We start from the raw sequence: 25,116 nt of genomic DNA on the forward strand, positions 1-25,116 counted from the left end.
ATGCAAGGTGAGACCAAAGACCACGGTCGTTATTGCCGGGCAGCAGCTTCCAGGCTGCAGCACATGGAGAGGGAACCGAAACTGAGCTGCGGTGGGGAATATCTCCCTGAGCGGAGAAAAGAGCAGAATATGGAAAGGGCAAGGTAGCTAGAGTTTGTAGCTCAGAGTACTAGAGAGGAAAAGCTGAACAGAAAGGGATCTGCAGAGCTATCTACAGGAGTCCCCATGAGTCATGAATCATAAAAGAAAAAAATGATATATTGGACTTCATTAAAACTTTAAAACTGTACTCTTTAAACGCCACTGTTAAAAACATGAAAATGTAAACTTTGACCAGGACAAAATACCTATAACATCTATCTGATAATGGTATTGTATCCAGAATATATAACTCTTAAAACAGATAAAGAGGCAAACAACTGATTTTAAAAGGGGGAATGGTGGTAAAAGATTGAAGAGGTACTTCACAGTACAAGACACACAGATGGTAAATAAGCACGTGAAAAAATTTCAACATCACTAGTCATTAGAACAATATAAACTGAAACCACAATGAGATTCTACTACCCACCTAACTAAATGCTAAAATTAAAAAGAACCAAGACAGTAAGTGTTGGCAAAGGGTGTGAAACAAATGGAACTCCCAGAAATTGCTGGTGGGAATACGAAATGGTCCAAATATTTGGAAATGGTTTGGAAGTTTCTTATAAAGTTAAACATACACGTACCATATAATTCAGTGATTCCAGTCCTAAATATTTATCCAAGAGAAATGAAAATATGAATACATGCAAAGAGTTGAACTTGAATGGTCACAGCTTGATTCATACTAGCCCAAACTGGAAACAATATAAATGTGCTCTAATAGGTGAATGGATAAATAAATTGTGGTACAATCCACATAGTGGAATACTACTACTCAGAAATAAAAAAGAAAAAAAAAAAACGTTGATATATGCAACATGAATGGATCTCAAAAGCATTTTCTAAGTGACTGGAGAAGCCAGACACAAAAGATTATTTTCCATTGACAGCATGTGTATGAAATTCTTATAAAGACAAAATTGTAAGTTATAGAAAGTAGATCAGTGTTTAGAAGAGGCCGGAGTTAAAAGGAGAAAACTGATTCTTAAGAGACAGAGAACTTTTTTAAGTCTGAATATGGAAATATTATCCATCACAACTGTAATGGTAGTTAATGTACTGAATCATTCACTTAAAATTCGTGTATTTTACTGTATATAAATTACAACTGAATAAAGATGATTTTAAAATGGAAAAATAAAAGAGGATGCTCATACAAATGAAAGAGAGACCCAAGATAATTCCAGCCCTTTAAAGTAATAAGAGTTCCCAGTGCTAGTTTAGTACCTACAGCTAAGTGATGAAAATGATGTAAATCCATATTTACCTCAAGGTCTTAAAACCTGGGGCACAGCTTAGAGGCACACATATCTGGGTCTGAAAGTTGGCTCAGTCTCTTAAGCTGAACAACTTCAGGTAAGTTTCGTATCTTCTGTGACTAATATCAACTACCTTATAAAGTTGTAGTAAAGGTTACATTAAATGTATATATAAAATATAAATCTATAAAGAGCTTCTACCAATGCCTGACATGTACACAGAAAAGACTTGATAAAAGTGAAAGGAAGCTATCTCTAGCACTGCTGAGAGCTGGGGCTGTCCTCTGAACACACATATGTACACACTCACTAGTGATATGCAGAATACACACACACAGAAGTTTCCTAGAATATATATTTTTATTTTTATCTTAACTTCCCTGTAAAACTATTCACAAAGGGAAAGAGATTGTGATTCAGTTTTATAATTTCCACAGAGCCTAGCATAATAATGTAGAGCATAAAGTCCGTCAATGCTTGATAAATATGCCTAATAAAGTCCAAACGCTTCTTCAGGACTAAGCAATGGCAACACTATGTGGTCAATGGCCGTACCCAAATCCAAATCTCTAATGCTAATGTTTAATTCAAGATCCATGTGAATGAGGCACCAAACGAAATCAGGAAAGAACCTTATTAACTGGAACAATGAACAGACATTTTCCCAAAAATGACATATAGATGGTCAACAGACACATGAAAAGATGCACAGCACCATTCATTACCAGGGAAAGGAAAATCAAAGCTACAATGAGAGTGGCACCTGTCTGGCTCAGTTGGAGTGTGTGCACCTCTTGATTGTGGGGTTGCGAGTTCGAGCCCCACGTTGGATGTAAAGATTACTTAAATAAATAAACTTAAAAACCCAAAACAAAACTATAATGAGACATCACCCCACACCTGTCAGAACGGCTAAAATCAAAAACACAAGAAACAACAAGTGTTGGTGAGAATGCAGAGAAAAAGGAAAACCCTTGTGCACATAGGTGGGAATGCAAACTGGTACAGCCACTGTAGAAAACAGTATGGAGATTACTCAGAAAGTTAAAAACAGAACTGCCCTACCATCCAGGAATTGCACTATTGGGTATTTACCCCTCAAATACAAAAACATTAATTCAAAGGGGTACATGCACCCCTACAATAGACATTACAACATTATTTACAATAGTCAAATTATGGAAGCAGCCCAAATGTCCATTGATAGATGAATCGATCAAGAAGATATGCTACATATATATCTGTGTATGTATGTATGTGTATTATATATATATAATGTATACCATATATATAATATATATTATAAATATATATATAATATATTATAAATATATATAATATATTATAAATATATATATAATATATTATAAATATATATATAATATATTATAAATATATATATAATATATATATATGGTATACATACATGAACGGGGTATTACTCAGCCATAAAAAGAATGGAATCTTGCCATTTGCAACAACATAGATGGAGCTAGAGCAAAATGCTAAGTGAAGTCAGTCAGAGAAAGACAAACACCATGATTTCACTCTCATGTGGAATTTAAGAAACAAACAAACAAAGGGAAAATACAAAGAGAGACAAACCAAGACACAGACTTCTTTAAACTATAGAGAACAAACTGATGGCTACCAGAGGGGAGGTGGGAGAAGCGATGGGCGAGACAGGGGATGGGGATTAAAGAGTACACTCATCATGATGAGCACTGTGCAATGTACAGAATCACTATATTGTACACCTGAAACTAACATAACATTGTATGCTAACAGTGAAATTAAACTTAATTAAAAAAAACACAACATGCCATTTATAAAAGAAATAGGCAAGCAGTACAGATATGTGAAAAAAACTCCATCTAGAATATATCTAGAACTCAAAGAAAAAGACAATCTAATAAAATGGACAAAAATTTGAGCAGACTCTTCGTAAAAGAAAATATATAAACGGCAAATAAGCAAATGAAAAGGTTAATTAAAATCACAAAGAAATAGCAGCCAAAATGTCTGCCAAAAAAGAATGATTTCTTGTGTACTGGTAAGAACGACTATTACCTGGAATACTCTGAAGGGAGTTATTTAATCAATGACGATTTGGAAAATCAGAATTATAATTTCAAAGTATTGAAGAGAGATTACCCAAAGCAGCATTAATGCAGTTTCTGAAAGATTTTGGAGCTTGAAAGAAAAAGAGAAGGGAGACTGAAAACATTAAAACAACAACTAAGATGAATTTCACATTGACAAAGCTTTCCAGAAATGAACAGACATGTTATTGACCTATATTTGGAATAGCTACAAAAAATTAGCCTGAAAAATTTGTTAATTCTATTCTTGAATTGTATCTCCACCTCTAAAGAGAATTCTTTTTAAGAAAATGGCAGGAGAATTTACTTCAGAAATTCTATGAAACAACATGTTCTGAAACATTCTAAGAGTGACAGATTGTGGCTTAACACAAGCATGAAGATTAAGTAAATTATATTAAGAATTGAGGGGATACGGAAAACTTCAAAATATACTACGCCAGTTACATCAGCCATATCAGATTGGTGATGAGGATAACCTGAAGACACAGTTATTAAAGATAAACAGTTTGGAAATTCAAATGCATGTAGGATAGGAAAATAACACAACTAAAAATATTCTATGGTCGGTCCTCCTCACTCTGCCATCCCTCATCCATTGATCTTGGGAGTCATCAGAGAAAGAAGGGGTAAAAATGCCCTCGAGAAAAGGTGAATTTGAAAATTCACATGCCGAAATTCAAAGCCTCAACAATGATAATATATTGGGTTGTTCTATGTCAAACACTTACTTAAAATATCTAGTCTTAGGAAATATGCTGAAAAATTTGGGATTAAATCCATTTGACTTGCCAGAAGTCAAGCTGTACAAAAATGATCAAGAAATTCTAATAATGATGAACTTATTAGTAAGTTTGTATCAGAATAGTGACATCACTAACTTTGAAAAGATTCTGAAAACAAATCACATCACAGCAACATTATGGATAATTTCTTCCTAAGAGAACACCGCAAAGAGCTGTAAAACATCCAAACCCGAGTGCTTACAACATTAAGGTTTATACAATACACAGTGCTTTTATTTCCAAGGAGTCAAACAGAGGTGGAGCTGGTACAAGAAACTTGCTGGTACAACACACTTTGCATATAACACTATTCATGGCCAAACTGATGAAGTCAACCAAATACTTCCTCTCAACCAGACTACAGTTAGTACAACGATTTCACAGAGAATAAACTGTTACAAAGGTACATAAGACAATCGTGCAGAGATGTAAACCTTAAAAGAACAGGGAATGGCAAAACTATCACTTGATATGTGTCCTGAAAATTATCAAAGTTATGGCAGAAGTGGGTTTTTTTTTTCATCAACTGGTTTTATGTTTCTGCCATTTCATCCCATGAAAAAGAGCTTTAATCTCCAGAAGAAAACTAAAATGCCATATGATTATGCAGTATTAACATCTTGCAAACTTCTTCTGTTAAGAGGCAGACAGCAAGTTAGTTTTGGCTTTGCAGGTCATTTAGCTTTAAAATTATTCAATTCTCCCTTTGCAGAGTAAAAGTAGCCATAGACAATATGTAAATAAACAAGCATTTCTGTATTCTAATAAAACTTTATTTACGAAAACAAGCAGCATACTGGATTTGGCTCCTAGGCCACAGTTTGCCAACTCCTGCTCTAAATATATATATGACAATAATTTTTCATGGGCAATATGAACAGAGATTTGTAATGATTTTAAATATACTGACATGCCACTGTTGACTAATTTCATATATATTTTACAAGCATAAATTCTGTCACAAATAAGCTGCAATAACTTGAAATGTATATCCCTTTGAACATATGCACTTTTTCATGTAATAACAAATGTCAAAAATGTCTGCTGCATTTTATAAAAGTCAGTTCTCCAAGTCTGTAAATTTTTGTATCCCCAATGTAGTCGAGGTTTAAATTAAATCCTTTAAGTATAGTGGTATGCTGTCCCCTGCATCTCAATCAGCAATGCTCAGAAATCATATGTACTGTATGTACAGCTCAGAAATCATAAATATAGGCACTGAAACATACTAGACTGTCTAAAATAAAAAGACAATACCAAACGTTGGTAAGGATATGAAACAACTGGAACTCTCAATTGTTGTTAATGGAGGTGTAAAATGATACAACCACTTTGGTGAATTACTCAGCAGTTTCTTGTAAAAATTAAACACACATGTACTCAGACCCAGCAATTCTCCTCCTTAGTATTACACAAGAGAACCAAAAACACATAATCAAGAGGGGAAAAAAAGTTAAGAATGTAAGGTTATTACAAATAACCTTATTTGTAATAGCCCCAAACTAGAAACCCCAAATGTCCATCAACAGAAAGAGATAAATTATGGTATAATCATATAATGGAATACACATGTACATTGCTGGGAATAATTTCATTAAAAATTGTACTCTAAAATCTCACTTTTAAAATTTATTCACTAAACAAATACTGAGAATTAACACCTCATACTAACATCTAAATCTCTTTTATTGCTCCTTCTCATACTCCTGCCAAATGTGACTACTCACTGTTGTCCAAACATAACCCAAAATTAATAATACGCTTTAGTGCATTTTATTATTTATCACGCGAGTGTGAGCGGCGGTGGTGGTGGGTGGGTAGGAGGTAGGGAGGGGCAGACGGAAAGGGAGAATCTTAAGCAGCCTCCACACCCAGCGTGGAGCCCAATGTGGGACTTGATCTCATGACCCTGAGATCATGAACTGAGCTGAAATCAAGAGTTCGATGCTCAACTGACTGAGCCACCGAGGTGATCCACCTTACTGCATTTTAAGAGGAAAAACCTAACTTTTTGTTTTCTTCATATAGTAACAAAACCTTTTTGTTTTATTTTAATAAAACTTTTTTGCTTCCTTCTTATGATAATACTGGGAGGAAATAAAAAAGAAAGATAATTTCACAACTCAGAAATAACTATAGCTAATGTTTGGGGGGGGTATATGCCTTTTTATGTAATTATTTTTATAAAAGTTCATACTGTTTTGAAAATTAATTTTACCAACTGCAAAATGTTGTGAGCATCTTTTCATATCACTTGACAATTACTACTGTGGAATTAATGCACCGTTACCTGTAACATGGCTATACCGTAATTTACTATGCTAAATCTCTTGACTTCGGAATATTCAGGCTGTTCTACTTCTTTTGCTATAAACAGGGTTGTAAAGTAGAGCCATGATTCCTAAGGCAAAGACAGTTTCCACAATCACATCATTCCCCCAAGATCCAACTTAACCCTTGTGTTTTGGATTCTGAATTATACTGCCAATCTGTCCTCCAGAAAAGTGTACCAATCAGTGTACACGCCATATTAGTAGCAGCCTTACAGCAATCGCCCTGCTGTTTTGGAATAGTCTTTTATGTACTTGTCTTACCCTCCTTTTAGTCTCCATATGTCTAATAATTGTATCTAAAGTTGCAAAGAACTACATATAAAGTTTACTGAGTCCACCCCTTACTAATTTCAATGCACTGTTTGCTGAACCCACATGTTAACTGATCAAGAGGCATCATTGCACAGATATTTCCTTGCTCTGTCAGTCGATGAGAGGGCGTAGAAGCAATAAAGTCCAGTAGCAGTGAGCACACCTAGTGCCAGGATCTTGGTTTCTAATACCAGTTACCAATAAAAGGAACCAGGACTCCTTAGAGAAATAGTTGTTTCTAAGACTGGGGCAGGAAATATACAAGATGAACCTGGGCTATCTAGAAGTGCCAGAGAGTAAGGAAGTGCTTCCCCTGTCTACAGACTATGAAGAAAACAAACCCACAACAAGAAGAGTATGCCAACGGGAAAGAGGAGCCAAATAAAAGAGTTCCCAATGGCAAAAGCTAGAACAATTTAAACAAAATAAATGAATAACCTAAGTATAAAATAAATATCCACGAGTCTATACTTATATAAATAAATGACTAAATAATTCAGGGGGGAGTGAGACAAATACCCTATGCAGAAGAATTCCCAGTAACTTATGTAGAATGCTGCCCTCTTGGAGGAAGCCCATTCCTGGTGTGGGCAGTGCAGAGTGACTTCCTTTGGAAGAACACAGCATGGAAAGGGGAAAAAACAGTGACTTAACAGTGAAGAAATATGACAAATATGCCCCCAACCAGATGATCAAGGTCAAAATCAACAGTGGTGAGTCACGTTGATAGTCCCTACCCTTGATAAGAGATGATGAAAATGGTGCTTTACTTATGTTTTCATCCCCAAAACTCATAATCTCATGAGAAAAACAGATAAATTCCAGCTGAGGGGCATTCTATAAAACACCTGACCAGTACTCCCTAAAACCATCAAAGTCAAAGTATAAAACACTGTTACAGTCAAGGGGAGCCTAAGGACACATGTGGACGAAATGTAATACAGTATCCTGGATGGGATCCACTACAGAGAAAGGACATTAGGTAAAAATTAAGCAAAACTAAATAAAGTATAGGGGCACCTGGGTAGCTCAGTTGATTAAGTGTTTGCCTTCGGCTCAGGTCATAATCCCAGGGTCCTGGGATCAAGCCCCATGTCAGGCTCCCTGCTCAGCGGGAAGCCTGCTTCTCCCTCTCCCTCTCCCCCTGCCTGTGTGTGTTCTCTCCCTCAAATAAATAAAATTTTTTAAAAAAAACGAAATATAGATTTTGGTTAATATTAATACATCAATATTGGTTACTAATGTAAGATATCAATAATAGGGGAAAGAATGCAGGACATATGGGAACACCCTGTACTATTTTCACAATTTCTGTAAATCTAAAACCATTCTTAAACATACTCTATTAAAAGAAAAAAATGGCATTATCTCCTTATACAATACGGAAATTTGGGCTTAGCAAGGTTAGCCACCCAAGTTCACATACCAGTAATGATCTGCACTTATCAGGCACTCAGTAAAATGCTGAAGAGAATATGTGGAATAAAACTTGTGAAATGAATGCTGTAGGTGTAAGCTCCACAGTAACCAAAAGTAGGCTCTGTTCATGTGACCGATTTATAGATGATTTCTCTCCTGGCCCCAACTCTTATGCCCTTTTAGTGTATATGATAAAAAGCAATGGTGAGGCTTTGTTACTTAATTTTTAAGGTTCTTCTAAAAAAATTTCTGCAGAGAAAAATCTAAGGAAATGATAATACTTATATGCTGTTTTCTTCTCTCCATCTAAGTTTTGAAAGTCATCCATTAGTTCAAATCACAGTGGTACCACATTCTGTAATTTTTCTGGACAACTATTTTTATACCTTACTGTGAGAATTGGCCCACTGGGTAGCTTCTCAGGATTAACAAGGTACTGGGAACTGGCGGAAACCGTTTGAATACACACCCTTTGTAAACTCAAGTTGAAAAATAGAAAGCTAAGAATGGCAGGAAGAAAAAGAAAGTACCCAAACAAAGAAAATGCAGTGGAAGGCTGCCATGAGAAATAACCAACACAGGGAAGATTATTATTTCCAAAGTAGCTTGTTGCGTAAAGAAAAAGTTAGACAGATCTTGGTACTAGTCTGTAATGTTAATAATGATTTGTTAAAAGCTGTCATTTAACACTTCAGAAAACAGAATAAAACAGAAAGCACCAAAACCCCACTCAAATCTATTATACCATATTCTATCTTTACAATATGTTTCACAGAAATTTTTTAAAAAAACAACTGGTTATATTTTGCTCTTAGAAAGTCAGCTATAGCTTGTAAGAAATGATTTTAAAGACTTAATTTTTAAAATCCCCTAGGATAAAAACCCAAAAGAAGAAAACAGAAATTGAAAGGGTGCTACATGTTTATAAGTGAATAAATGAGGACTGAAAACATCCTTGAGGTACAATCATTCTCTCTTAATTACATATAACTCTCATCATTTGTAATTTAATTTTGTATGTTTTGGAAACAGCAGAATTGCTTAAGTGAAAAAATAAAGAATAAGACTTTTATGCCAATGAAAACAGATGTTCCTGTGTTTGGACAAGACCAAGATGGTCCTACAAAAATCTGCAAAATCTGGAAATTTTATTTCAATTGATCATGTTAAATCTATGCATTTCTAACTTGATAGAGCCAAAAAAGGTGGTTAAGGAAAACAATAGCAATTATTTTGTCTCTTGAACAAAGTTCTGTCTTTAAAAATCAAATACTGTATCCTTCTTTAGGAATACCTCACACAGGAATTCCAACAAAATAAGAAGAAGGTATGTGTGATATTCTTAAAGATTTCTAAAATTTTGGAGATTTCTGAGATGTGTTTGGAGATTTAATAAACAGACTTCTCTGACACTGCATGCAATGCTTTGCGTGTATTTTTCTAAGAATGTTCAGGAATTTTAAGACTCACTAGAATGTGAAGTTTCACAAGTGCAGAGATTTGTTTTGTTCACATGCCATCTACAGCTCCTAGAAGAGTGTCTGACAAATGGTAGACATTCAGTAAGTACTTGCTGAATAAATGAATTCTCAAGGGGATATATGACACACTTACGGTTCAGGGCCACTTATTTCTCACCAACAAATTTGCTTTTACAGACTTAAAAACAATTAACCAACAATAACAAGAGCTAAGATGGATCTTAACTGCCTTATATACAGACAGATCATATAGACAGATCTATCTATCTTAACCCTCTGACAAATAGGGAAAGAAGTTAAATCAGCTGGCTAGAAAGGGGAGGAGCTGGGCCTGGAACGCAACCATTTTGGCTTTTTAGCTCACATTTTTTTTTTTTTTAAGATTTTATTTATTTATTTGACAGGGAGAGAGACAGCCAGTGAGACAGGGAACACAAGCAGGGGGAGTGGGAGAGGAAGAAGCAGGTTCCCAGCAGAGGAGCCTGATGTGGGGCTCGATCCCAGAACGCCGGGATGACGCCCTGAGCCAAAGGCAGACGCTTAACGACTGAGCCACCCAGGCGTCCCCTTAGCTCACATTCTTAACCCAGATAAACATACTGTAAAAGTGAACAAATTCTCTTATCAGTAGTGAGTGGCATTTCTAGCTCTTAACACATGATAAAGAAGCTTTTGTCTTCTAGTTCTTATTACTAAAACCGACATGACACAGACTTTGAAAATATGCTTTTTCTTTTTATTCATACGAAAGTGCTTCCTTGGATAAAGGCTGTTCAGTGGGTTTAAAACACAAGTAACTAAGGCCCTAACAACACGCAGACAGAGAAATATATAATGCTCTTAAACATAAAAACAAAGTGAAGAAAACCTCAACATGTGGCCCTTCTAGAAGTTATTCAAAGAAAAGGCATTTTCCCTAAATGCTAGGTGGATTCCAACATGTTTCTTAATCATTAGACCGTGTACATGAGTGGTGGCTCTTTCCCATCAGACTTGAGATTTATGATGTTGGCATATTTCCAACTTTGGGAGAGAGGCCAAGGGACAAAATGTGTATTTGGCAGGTTTTCCTATTTGGGACCTAGTGCCCTGTGGGGGACCTGCAATTTTAGTACATAATTCAGAAATCCACTGTATATTACCAACAACATAATTTATCTCAACCAAATGAAATTATAAAGAAGATAAAGCAAGTAGCAGAAAAACCTACACATAATATAAATGATGGAATAAGTGCTTTTGTTTTTTTTACCTAGGAATAATGCTTACCAGAACACTGTAGAGCTCAGTATGAAATACCTTTGCTAATCATCTTCAAAAAAAAAAAAAAAATCATCTCTCAGAAGCAAAACCCATTTGGGTTCCTCTATTTTTGTCTCATTTAGGAAAGTGCTCTTCCATTTCAAGACAATCAGATAACTATAAAAACAACCAAAGCTACTAATCTTCCTTTACTCTCTTTTTCCCTCCCAGTAAAGAAAACAACTTACTCTAAACATGCACAACAAAAAGACAACTACGTACTACGGCAATGAACTACCAGAGTATTACACAGAGCAGGCTCAGAAAAGCAGGCTCCAGTAATGTCTGGCAGACAAGCAAGTGCCTCTAACTTTAATACAAACTGTAGCACTCGTCAGCTAAACAGTTATATACTTCTTACCTTAACTCTATGGCATACAATGTGACAGAAAATTAGATGACTTTTTCAGAAAAGATAGCTGTTTAATAAAATAATGTACTGCTATCACATTGTTTCAATCCAAATATGGCATTACAGTGCCATTCTAAAAATAAACCTAAGTCCCATGTGATATGCAGTCTTTTCGCTATGTTCATTTCCTTTTAGGGCTCAAGTTTCCCACAGGAAAATTATTCAATGTTTGGCAAAATAGTCCCAAATCATGTATAGATAAGGCATAAATGCTAACTGCACTGTCAACTTTTCCTGCTTTGTTATTGTTGCTTCTTCTTCATAGTAATCCATCATGGAGAGGCCCAAGAAGCAGGAAATACTCATGAACTGTTACCTGACAAAAGTGAACACAAAAAGTATCATTTTGATGAAAAAGCTGGTAGCGGAGGTAACCTATAAATCAGCTAAATTCGAAGTCACAAAATTATTATATACAAAGTCAAACACATGTTCCTGATAACGTGATAATTTCCAAATACTTATTTCAATTATATTACTGAGCAATGTATCAAATGCCTTCTTACACAGCTTAATAAAGACTCTATTGTTTGGCTTACATTATTTGCTTAAAGATTTTATAAAGCATTACATGCCCAGAACCAAATCTTCTCAAAATCACCCATTCATAATACACCACACACGATCAAGATACATTCCTCAAGCTATATTTTTAATATAACCAAATAATCTAATTATGATTTCTAAGAAAATACTTATATTTCATAATGCTTAAATACCCAGTTTTACTTTAAAGTTAGTTTCTTCTGAAAATAAGAACTCTAAAGCTAGAGAATTAAGTAGCAAAAATATAGAGCAACTACAAAATGCTAGATATATTAAAATGACTTTAGATCTCTATAGAGTTCCCAGCTCTTATAACAGTTAACACAATTAAATGAGAATCTGTGTTTGAATGATACTAATCACAAACATCTCCATCTGTGAACTGCTGAACTGCATTCAGAATTCTATAAAAGGTCTGCATTCATATACATATTCACAGACTATATGTTCTGGGTTTCGACATCTATTTTAGTTACATATTTTTATATAGCTTTCAGGCAAATTTGTTTCCTTGAGCCCTGATATACAAGAAAAATGTTTGAGATTTTAATATTTCCCTAAAGAACTAATCTTAAGAAACAATTAGCAAGAAACAAATATTTAAATATTTAAAAGCTATCTTATTTCATCAATGTATAAAGCTGTAACTATTTACATCTTTTTCTATTAACCTAAAAACTTAAAACTTATCAGCACAAAGGTATACCAACCAAAGTCTATTAGTATCTTTGTAATAATGCCTTTCTACATAGGTAGTTAAGAGCCCCCCTGGAATTAAATTTTTTTTTAAAGATTTTATTTATTTATTTGACAGAGATAGAGACAGCCAGCGAGAGAGGGAACACAAGCAGGGGGAGTGGGAGAGGAAGAAGCAGGCTCATAGCGGAAGAGCCTGATATGGGGCTCGATCCCATAACGCCGGGATCACGCCCTGAACCGAAGGTAGACGCTTAACCGCTGTGCCACCCAGGCGCCCCGGAATTAAATTTTTAAAATGTTTTTCTATTTAAAGTTCTTGGGAAACAGCACTCTTAACAGATATTGGACAAGCAGTGATCTTCAATTTTACTTAAGCAAAAACTTCGCCCTCTCATCTCACCAGCAGGACGAATACTATAAACAGCCACGAAGTGTTCTAGAACCAGCATGTCATGTATTCTCACTTGTCCTAACAAACATTTCTGAGGTGGCTGCCAGTGATCAACAGAACTTTCTAACGAAGAGTTTTCAATTCTTAATTGGTTTGGTTGAAAGTACCAATGGAAAGACTATTTTTATTTAACACTCACCAAAATCTGAACACTTGTTTCCCTTTCTCCCAAACCTGCTAGCAACTCCCATTTTCTAAGCACTTGACAAACGCCGAACAAAGCTTTGGACTTATTTTGGTGGTATGACTGAGTCTAAGGGAGGTATAAGACCTGGCTGGATTTGAGTCCCAGTTCTGCAACTAATTAAGCCACCACTCTGGGTCCCCTTTCCCCATCTGTAAGAGGAAGGGTCTAGACTGTGACCTCTAAGGGGTTTTCTAGCCCTGTCACTTTAGGATTCTATATTATGTAATTTACCTACTCAAAAATCTTAAGTGCATCTCCAATTCCTAATTAAAATCAAATCCCTTAGCCATTTATTTCAAACTAGGTAGTCCCAATTTATCTTTCTGACCTTACTCAGCATTACACCTCAACTTCAAACCTCTAGTTCATCCATGCTGCCCTATTCACACAAGGAAGACAACAGCACCTGTTAACGTGCACCAAATGCTTACTATGGGCCAAGAGCTTCACAAGCACTGGCTCGTTTAATCCTAATGCTTGCAGGAAATAGTGCTATTAGTTAAGGCAACAGAGACTAGGAGGGGTTACAGCTATTAAGTGGCAGGGCTAGAATTCAAACCAAAGTCTGCTTGCCTCTCAAGCACTGCTTTTAATCCCGACATATTATATGGTCTATTTCTTAAGTGTATAAATGATTCCTCTTCATTCAGAGCTTTGATGCTTAAAACACCCTTGCCATGATTTTATTTTTTCCTAATACAACTCATTTTTGAATTTCAACGAAAGGGATACCTCTTAACCACTGCAGTCCTAAATTTCCTTTCTACCTCTAACCTATTAATGCTCTTATTCTAAGCCTCAATGACTTGTTCCTTGATGAAGTACATCTAAATATATATGTACCTTAATGTCTAAGAATTGTATAGGAGTAATCCTCCTGCAGAACATACTATAAAAGCAGGACAAAATACATAAAACATTAATGTGGTGATGGAGCAAATAATTACGGCAGTACTTGAGGGGTTTATGATGTCTGCAAGAAGGGTGGGCCACTCCACATTCACCCAGGGCTTTCCTCTGAGTATATGTCAATTTGCATCAGGCCCTGGAGGTTACTGGGAGATTCTGACCTCTGTGTGACAAAGAAATAATAGCAGCAATCTTTTACTGAGTTTCTGTGCCACCACGCACAAGTCTACATACTTAAAATGTACAGTATCTGAATTTCACAAAGTTCTAATGAGGGGGCATAAGACCATTTTATAGAGTAGAGAACCAAGGGCCTCAGATTCCAAAATCCACGCTCTTTTCACTACTTTCTCTTTATCTTAGGAGAAAAGTGATCCAAGAGTATAAAGGAATCACAGTCGTAATGTAAAGAGCACTACATCAATGTAGCATGTACCTGATCTTAAACCAACTCCTTTAATGTTGCATCATCATTACTCAAACATGAGTATCCTTCTGAAGTTCAGACAGAGTCCGATTATGTAATAAATGGCCAGAGCTAGTACCTAAATTCTGTTTTAACTTCATTTTCAGTGCTCTGTAGTCTACAACACACATCCTCAGTACAATGATGTTAACGATTCATGATGCTAACATAATCTAAGTGGGAAGGGTTTCAATTACTACAAATATCATGTCATAAGGAAAAAGAACTTTAAAAATGAAAAAGCCTTTTGAGTCAGATTCTGCTCCCCAGGGGCAAATGAAGACAGAGACCCACAAATGGCCTTTTTAATTTTTTTTTTTTGTCTAACTATAAATAAATGGTTTTGGCAGTGGGGATTTCCCCAGTCTTTCTGGAAGAAAATTCAGAAATAAATCATGCTGCTTAATGCTGTAACTTCTGCTTTCTCCCCAAAATATTATCTTACTAATTCAACAAGTATTTATTAAAAACTGATAGACACAGAATTTAAAGTTTTACTTTGAAAAGACTTTTACTTTTGTATTTTGTTCAAAGCCAATACAATCATTTTGTAACAAACCAATAAATCTTTCATTAAGTGATTTCAATTGTGGTAATTTAACATAAAGATGTGCTTTTTACTCTGCAAAGGGCACTCAGTAATTATAGGTCACTTTCTTTTGTCTATAGATCCTTTGGGATCCTCAAACTCTGCCCACCTGGATACTTTATAGCAATCTTATTCAAGGGGTGGGCAGAGATTAACACTATAGAGATCTTACTTTTCTCCGAACCTAGCCTGTCTCATACATTGCCTTCTAAGGAAATTCACCTAACACACATCTCCTTACCTATGAATACTGCAGGGTACTTTGCATTCCACTCACCATCTCATATTGCCACGTCTTTTACTTATAGGTACCTGTATACCAGTATACATATACTACACACACACACACACACACACACACACACACACACACACACACACACACACACAGTGTGTTTGTTTTCATGATTTCCTTCCCAGGATGTCAAAGAAGATGCTTTCCAGTCTGCTGTCTTCCGTTGGTAAAAACCAAGATTAAAAAATCTAAAAAGACCCAAACAGACACCTGTGCAACATGATGTAGTAGACTGGAATCAAAAAGGTCTTACAGTCCCCAAACCAGGCTTCCACAACTGTAAAAGAGGGATACTATCCCTTTTGCGTGTCTTCCTTGGAAGGATGTGAGGAGATGATGAATAGGAAGGTGCTCTGTATAAGACCAGAGATAACAGAGTGCTATCAGGTTCTCATTTTTCTACTTTTTTGATTGTCTAAACCTATGCTTTCCGGTTTTCCTCTGCTTCTGCTGAAATCTATTTGCCTTTTCCTAAACGTGGTTTATGCTTTTTGTAAAAAATAACGCACCTACCTAGTTGGAAAGGTCACAGTACAAGGCTTACAAAGAAAAATAGCAGACCCCAGACCCCTCACTCCTCTCACCCTGCTTGCTGCTCCCCAGAGGCAACTATTTCTTTCTTTCCTCCTCCTCCACCCCCTTCTTCTTTTTTTTCTTTTTTTTTTGGACCCTTTTTCTTCCTATTTCTAAATATAATACTTAAATTGTTATTTTCTGGGATTTTTTTTTTTTCAGACCTTCTAGTATGGGAGATGACTGTACTTCTGTTACAGTCCCCAGTCTCACCCACCTGCCACACACACTTCCCTTCCCCAGACTCTCAATGTAATTTTAATTAAATCAATATTGTTCATAACTAAATCACAGAGTATATCATGACTAGACTTCCTTTGTTCGTTAATTTTCCATTTTGCCTGCAGTTACTAATTGCTCCATTTTTCTCCTCAGTATTCTATCTATATCTATCACCAATTCTTCCCCGACAAATCTGACAGAATTGTAAATTCCTGGGGTGCCTAGGCAGTTCAGTCAGCTAAGCATCTGAGTCTTGATTTCAGCTCAGGTCATGATCTCAGGGTTGTGAGATCAAGCCCCTCATTGGGCTCTGCCTAGACATGGAGCCTCTTTAGGATTCTCTCTCTCCACACACACACCTCTCTCTCAATAAATAAAAAATTAGATTAAATTAAAAAAATCATAATTTCTTCTCAGTTATTTTTTCCTAAAGACATACTTCCTAGTGCCCTCCTTCCTTCCACTCCAATTTGGACGAGTTGCATTCTAGGTCTGCTGCACAGCTGACATCCCATGGCTTTTCTTCTCCATCACCATGGAATTCTTTTCCCCTCTGTCTTGTGTTGGGAGTCCCTGGGTTCTCTATCTTCCTTTTTTTCTTTTTTTTATTTCAACCACCATCCTGGAGAAGCATATCCTTCGGTAACTCACTGAGAAAGGATGTAAGGCAGGTAAATATTTTTGAGGCCCTGCATATCAAAATGGGTTTATTTTACTCCCACACTTGAATGAAAGTTTGACTGGGCATAAAATTCTAGGTTAAAGATCACTTCTCAAGGGGCGCCTGGGTGGCACAGCGGTTAAGCGTCTGCCTTCGGCTCAGGGCGTGATCCCGGCGTTATGGGATCGAGCCCCACATCAGGCTCCTCCGCTATGAGCCTGCTTCTTCCTCTCCCACTCCCCCTGCTTGTGTTCCCTCTCTCGCTGGCGTCTCTATCTCTGTCAAATAAATAAATAAAATCTTAAAAAAAAAAAAATCACTTCTCAAAAATTTGAAGTTATTCCCTGTTATCTCCTTGCTTCAAAGTGGCAGGAAGTCCAGTGCTATTCAGATCTCTGTACTTAGTATGTTCCCACTCTCCCATCCCTACTCCAGACCAAGAAGCTTTTAAGACTTTCCTTTATCCCCAGTGTTCTGAAATTTTATGATTCGCCACCATAAAGTCTTTTTATTACACCAACCTGGTCCCTTTCATTATGGAAACTCGTATCTTTCAGTTCTGGAAATTTTTCTTCTGATATTTCTCTGAGAATTTCCTTTTTTCCCTCTATTCTGTTTCTGAAAATCATGTTAGCCAGATACTGGGCCTCCTTTATTGAGTCTCTGTCTTGTTTTCATCTACTTTATTGTCTTTTGTTTCACTATCTGGCCTACTTCAATTTTATCTTCCAACTTTTCTGATTTAAAAAATATCTGATTATACTTAAAAACTCAAGAATTCTTTCTTATTCTCTTTCTGTTCATTTTTTTATGGGATCCTATTCTCTTTTAATGGACGCAAAAGCTTCTCTGAAAATATATTTTGGAAAATATGCTGGATTTACTTTTAAAACTTTTGTGACTTGCATGGTTTCTATTTCCTCTGATTTTTTTTTTTTCTTTTTGGTTTGTTTTGGGCCTGTGTATTATGTAAGATGCCTTTCTCAAAAGACCAGTGATCTTTGGCTAACTGTAAAAGAGGAATAAACAAGCTAATTGGAAGCTCTGTATGCATAGGTGGGATTTGTTGACTGACAGGCATCAACTTAAAGTGACTTGGGCAGGTAATGTGACTGGTGTGGGAGCCCTCAAATATGTCTCCAGACTGGACTCCTCTTATCTCCTGCTTAGAAGATTTAAGGCTGGTTGAGAGCATTTTGAGAGTGCAGAGGGACAAGAAAACTGATTATTTAATATGCAGACTTTTCTACAAGAAAGGAGTCATGTGATCCTTCTTTATAACCCTGTCAGCTGCAATGACTGGCACATAGCAGAGCCTGATGTATAAAGGCTTCTTGACTGCTTCTTAAACTTTCCCTAAAGCCACTGTTACTGCATAATAGAATTTTCCACACCTTACAAGCAGTATCATCTAAAGCATATCTCTCTGAATACATGACTGATAGCGTATTAAGAAAAGAAAGGAAGACAATACTAGAAAACTGGTAAAGACTGAAACACAAAGCAAAACCACAGAATTGTCACCAAGCTAGGCTATACCTCCTCTTTCCTTGTGACTGATTTTTATGACCTACCTTATCTGGATTCAGAGCCAAGAAGGTGATGTGATCCAAATACAAATTCCTTATGCAGGCCGGGAGAAACTGGCAGTTTGACAGCACTGCCTGAAGTTCCCTTGGCCCAGGCTACAGGGTTTCCAGGAGTAAAGTTACCTGGCATACAGAGAACGCACATTCCCACACAAAGATATCTTTTATCACTTAGAGTCAAGAATAGACTTGAGCAAAGAGAAGACTGCTTACAGGCTCTGGCCCACCTTTTGAACATCACTGCTCTATAATGACTAGAAGTAATAACGGTGACTAGAAGTAATAATAAGAAAGAATCATTCATTAATTACGTAAAGTTGACCAGAACTCCTGCTCTGAGCCAGGTCCCACGTTAGATTTTGGGGATAAAGATATGAAGAGACATTACACTGTTCCTGCCTTTAGAGACTTTACAGACAAGGAAGTAAGTGAAAACAGTTTTATGTTGAATTTAATGCTACTGTCATTTTAGAAAGCTGAGGGTTTATCATGCCTCTCTTCCCAAATGTGGAATTGCTAAATAGCATGGAATTGCTAACCCTGCACTGAGCTTCTAAGACCTTAATGTGGGAGAACATCATATCATTATGTGGGACTTTCTTAGATGTGAAACCATCGTAAATATAAATAATAGTACTTGTTTTTATTGCAAAGACCTTCACATATTACAAAGTACTTTTACATCCATATCTAATTCAATTGTCAAAGTAACCCTATGAGGGATGAGGGGATTATCTTCTTTTACAGAAGAAATTAAGTACTTAGAGAAGTGACTTGCCCTTACAAAACTAGTTAATTTGAAACAGAAACCTAGAATTCTTATTCTCAATTCAAAGTTCATTTTAATCTTATCATGGTGCCCTCGTCACCTAAATCTTGAAGAAAAGCCTAATGATTCATTTGCAGCTCTAAGAAATGTCTAGAATAATGCCAGAATCTGCAAAATATGTTAATAATATGTACATTTAATATAAAATAATTAGGTTTCCTTCAACCTGAAAAGGAAAAATTATACAAAAACAACACAGAAAACGATTTGTGAAGACTTTAAAAAATCATAAATGCCACAATTCTCCCATCCTTAATCTTCCCATAATCTGCTCATATAACAATAAATTCTGGCTTGCCAATAATTTATTTCACAAGTCTTCTACGATACAAAAACACATAGCAAAATTAAAACATTTCCTATAAAGCCACTGTGCAGATTTTTCAATCAAACCTGAAAGGCTGAGGAAACACTCCCAGAAACCACTCCACCATCTGGGAACTTGTAACCCTGTTGCTTCAATTTCAAGTTCAAAGAGTGGACAATGCATTTATAGTACAAAAATTCAAGTTTTCCCAATCCTTAAAATACTGAGGCCATTATTCAAGTAAAAAGGAAAAGCCCTTAAAAAAGGCTCAAAAAGAAATTCATCAAGCAATAACGCTTAAAGAAAACCCTTTCCAAAATGGAATTTGGGAGTCAGCAGATATATGAGCAATTTAAATATCCTTTCTGGCGTAAGACAGTTCTTCCATTAAAGTAGACCACTTGTCCTTTTGTAACTGCTTTTCTGTTCTAAGAGGGGGAAAAAAACCCACATCTTCTCTAAAATCACTGTATAAAAACGTACAACTAATTTACAAATATAACAATTAGTATTGTCTCATTTGAACATTTACTATGAAATAATTTCAACACAATCACCAAAAGCTTATGCTTCCTCTGATATCAGTCATATGCCATATATAGTTAAATGCACTGTCTTGCCAAAGCCCAAGGTAATTGAATCTAAAAATATACTTTTTTTTTTCATTCTGAACTAGCCACATTGGTATTTAAACCAAACGTCATCAAATGTTGCACTAAATATGCCAGGATGAAAAGGTTATTTAAATACAAACTGTCCAAATGTATCACATAGAAAATGCTCCTAGACACCGAAGACTGGATGATTACATCCAGGCTCATCCCCTCTCCCCCAACATGCACACACATAAGAAAATAAAAATTAAAAAACAGTAAAGACAATGAATGTGAGAAAAGAACTGACAACTGGAAGAAAACGCAGACTTTATACAGTCCAATGAAGACAAGCTAAACTGGAAAGACATCTGATATTAAACAAGTATCAGCTGGGGGAGTGGGGGAATTTTTTTCTTTAAAATTACTACACGTATTTAGTTTCTACTTTTGTTTTAGGCTGAGACGTTGACAGAGATTTTAATGTGAAAAAAAATTTTCTAATAACACCTAAATTTGGTACGAGGACAAAAAAATGTAAAAATCTGTTAACAAAAGCTCTTACTAAGAGAGTTGTCTTTTGAGTCATTAAAAGATCAGCTTGATTAGCCACTTCCAGAAAAATCAAACAGTTATTTTCTCTTTTCCATAAAATTTCCATAAGATCTTTCCGAAAGAGTCTTCTCTTTTCTCACAAGATGGAACTCCATTGCAGGAAAAAATTAAAAGGGCTCGGCACCCCCAAAAGTAAAAATCCACTGATTTAACATCAGTTTTCTATAAAAAATAGTCTTTAAGATTCTCATCTTTGCTAAATTAAAAACTCACAAGCAAACTGCAAATCTGAACAGGTTACATTCTCCAATGTGTATGAAAAGGGAATTTTGGTTTTTTTAGATTTGTGCCATGTTTTATAAAGGAGAAATGTATAGAACCATTTTTCAGAATCCAAGAGAAAAGGTTTTCCAATTCAAATGGCAATTTAACAGAGTCATCCATTGTTAATATAACTTGCAATTTCAATGAGTTCTAAATATTGAAACTGCTTGGAATCGAGTTTTCTAATAGTAAATATAAAGAGCAGGCAAGCTTTTGGGAAGAATTCAGAATCTGAAATTTCAATGTTTATGTAATACTTATTCTAAACTTAAAATTAAAAAGTTTAAGTAGAACACACATTTGAGGTTAAAATGAAACGGATATCTAAAGCCTAAAATCATAAGAACGCTGTCCTTCATTTTAAAAGGGGGCAGGTTTTCTAATATCAAGACAAAAAAACTAAAGCCTATCGCCCTGTTTTATAAATATCCATGTCCTTTCTTGGATTCAAAACTCCACTTTAACCCATTTCCCTTGGGTTTCTTCCATCTCACTGAATACCATTGTTGTATTCAGATTATAACATCTAGCCAAAGGCAGAGATCACATAAGTCCCCCCGAAGACTCCCAAAACATTAAAACCAGTAGAAAAGCAGAGGAAATACTCTCATGCCCGGAGCTGCTGGGAAATCCTTCTCTCCTTTTAGAAAAATAAACTTCTTGTTCTAAAGATAATCACTTGAAGAACAAAAACATCACTAGTACATACAAATACACAGCACTCTCGATAATTCTACCGTGTAACAGTAATAACATCCTATAGATTTTGCTAGTACTTTGGCTTAAAAAAAAGAAAGACTAAGTAAAGAACTGTTATACCAAAGGATTTTTTTTCCCCCAGAAAGAGAACAGCAATTCTCTCTCCTCTCATTCAAATGTGCATTCCTTAACACTAACTAAAAAAGATTGCTTTTAAAAAGAATAAGATGCTACTCTGTTGATTCCATTTAACCACAGAGAACATCTCAATCCCCTTCTATTTTATAAATGTACTAGTTAATATACAGTATATTTTCTGACTCAGTTGCTTAGGACACCTTTCTCCCGGATATTCTGATATTTCAAAAGTCTCTGGATAAAAAAAGAGAAGACTAAAGATTTACTTTATATGTTTTCACCATTATAAAAAAAATGGCAGCAATTAACTTATTGTTTGTTTTTCAGCTTATTAAAACACATTTTGCTGTAAAGAGAAATCTAAATTCAAACATTTTCAATACACACATACGCAAAGGCATGGGCAAAAATACTACAACACAATCACTTTCTATACACACATTTCTTTAGATCTCCATGAAGCATGGCACAGAAAGCAGCTCAATTTTTCATAAAAATATGATTTGACTGTATTTTTGCTTCATTTATGGTGCACTGCAAAATTTTAAAGTTAGTGTTTAGGTGTTCACATTATTCACTGTACTGAATTCTCTCATGAGAATAAGACATAAAACATAAAAGATTCGGCTTTCTAAAGGATAGTGCTGAAACTTGCAGTGTAGTTCTACTTCGGCATATATAAAGAAAAATTTTAAATCCTGTTAATTCATCACCAGTTTTTAATATTCCCCGTTAAAGGAATTCAATTGCATATGCAGCCCAAACAGCTGGAAAGAACCCAGAAAAGCGACAAGAAAATGACTTTTTAAAAATGCTGACACTTTTCACACCCAGGTTCAGTCGTGCCAGCTAAAGAGAGGTGTTAGATATGGCTTTATTTATTTTAAATCTTAAAAATGTAGTCATTTCCATGACATTACAAAAACTGGAACCAAGAGCAATTTATCCTCAGGGTCCTGATTCTCCTGATTCAAAAACACTTTTTAGAAAATAATTTCTGCAAACTTAGAAGGTTATTTTCGATGGATTGTTTGTTTGCTATTGCTTAGAGTCTAATAATTTTGTCCCAGTTTTCCTAGTGAACTAGGAACACAGAGATAAAAAGGAAACACACACACACACACACACACCACAGTGACCCAGTGTCTGAACTACTTCAGATATGGCATCCATTAAGGGGGTCTTTGCTCCTGACTGTGTAAGGGTCCTTAGCTATGGTCTGACTTGCACAAGAAGTACACATGGCCCCTGAGAGGCGCTTTAGTCCCCTTTGGAAGACACTGTTGGAGAGACTATAAATGACACAGTTGCAGAAACTGTTACTAATAGCAAGCCAGGTGGTCAAGAAGGAGGCGAAGCGGTTGCTGTGGCCAGTGGAGCTCTCCAACAAGAAGTAGATGATGTATGGCAACCAGAGGATGTAAAATACACTAGTAATTCGGAACAGGACCATGGCATAGCGCTTATCGGGACAGGTCTGCACCTCCCCAGTCTCCCCACTCTGGCTGCTGAAGCGGGCTTGCCTTTCGCTGATCTCCTTTGTGTGCTGCTGGCAGATGCGGAAGATGTTGAAATAGGTGAAGCACACAATGAGGGCTGCCGGGGCATACAACATCACCACGATGAAGAGGGTGAAGTAGGGGTCGGTGTGCCAGGACTCTGCACACCACCGAAACACATCTCCATGATATCCAGGTTTGCCCCAGTGGAAAAAGGAAGGCAGGAAGACCAGGGTGGAATATAGCCAAATCAGGAAAATACAGAGGCGCAGTCTCCAGGGCGTAACCAGGGTATTATACGTTAAAGGTTTAGTGATGGCAATATATCTATCGATGCTGATACAGGCCAGAGAGGCCATGGAGACACTCTTCAGAACGGATACTACAAAACCGAATACCTGGCAAGTCAAAGACTCCTCGACTGGAAGGGGGTAGTGGAGGAGTGATAAAGAAGGGACCAGGCAGCTGACCCCGACCAAGAGGTCAGCATATGCCATAGTGTGAATAAAATAACTTGTAGTATGATGGTTCAACAAAGGTGCACAGTGAAATACAAAAATCACAATGATGTTGCCAGAAATAATCAATACAGTGAGAAAGACAATAATCAATACTTCCAAAAGGCAAAAATCGACAGTTTCCAAATAGCCAAATGTCAAGAGGCAAAAAGGGTGGCTGCTCTGATTACCATCCAAGGTAGAGTTCATCTTGAGCTCAGGAGTGATCTCTCACTTCATGCTGCCGCTTGGCTGCTGCCAACAGTTCAAAGGAGCAGCTGCTGTCATTGCGGTCAGCTCTGTGTGTCTGTAATAATGCCAGAGGAGCCTCAGTCCCCAAGCTCCTGATGCTGCTCTGGTGCATTGCCTGCAGTACAATTCCCCTTTAAATCCTTCTTGGAATAGGGAGAACCAGCAGCAGTTGTCTGGCCAGTCCCAGATGTGGCCATAGTACCAGGTTTACCAAACACATAGCACCAGGGGAGAAAGGCAAACTCTGGGTACAGTGTCTTCAGGCCAATGAGGGTAGGGGGTAGGGGCAGGAGAGAAGGGAGGAAGATTAGGAGCTTCAGCAGGAGTTGTAATGAGTCTCCTCTGAACAGCTGATAGAAGAAAAGGAGAGAGCATTTTACATTTTGCATCCAACGCCCTAATCAAAGAACCTGGCTAGCTCAGGCTGGTATCAACCCTCCCACCACTCCATCCCACCCCACCCGGTACAACTATTCATGGCTACTCTCAGCGGCACCCCACATAACTGGTCCTTACTCTTCAGAGGAGGAGGAACAACAGCAAGCTTTCATGATCAACATAAAACAAAATCAATCGCAAGCCAGATCAATCTAACCCCATTTCCTTTCATTTGAGCCTTTTGGGGGAAGAAAAGGAATCTGCTTACGGCATTTCTGAAAATATTTTACTGTAACTACCACTAATCAA

General features: G+C 36.6%; 2 protein-coding genes and 1 pseudogene across 7 annotated transcripts in view; 1 reads left to right on the plus strand and 2 right to left on the minus strand.

Annotated features, from left to right (window-relative positions):
* Positions 1-4,701, plus strand: LOC123788107 (COP9 signalosome complex subunit 2 pseudogene; annotated as a pseudogene).
* RABGAP1 (RAB GTPase activating protein 1) overlaps positions 1-25,116 on the minus strand; it is a 159,768-nt gene that overhangs the window by 41,470 nt on the left and 93,182 nt on the right. The window lies entirely within an intron of this gene.
* GPR21 (G protein-coupled receptor 21) overlaps positions 4,497-25,116 on the minus strand; it is a 35,652-nt gene continuing 15,032 nt past the window's right edge. The window contains exon 2 of the mRNA XM_045791001.2: positions 4,497-24,779. Coding sequence (XP_045646957.2) covers positions 23,338-24,387 — 1,050 coding nt within the window. The 5' untranslated portion in view covers positions 24,388-24,779 and the 3' untranslated portion in view covers positions 4,497-23,337. The remainder of the gene's footprint in view (positions 24,780-25,116) is intronic.

Source organism: Ursus americanus, chromosome 18 (assembly GCF_024610735.1).
Source record: "Ursus americanus isolate L20-20 chromosome 18, mUrsAme1.1.p, whole genome shotgun sequence".
NCBI lineage: Eukaryota > Metazoa > Chordata > Mammalia > Carnivora > Ursidae > Ursus > Ursus americanus.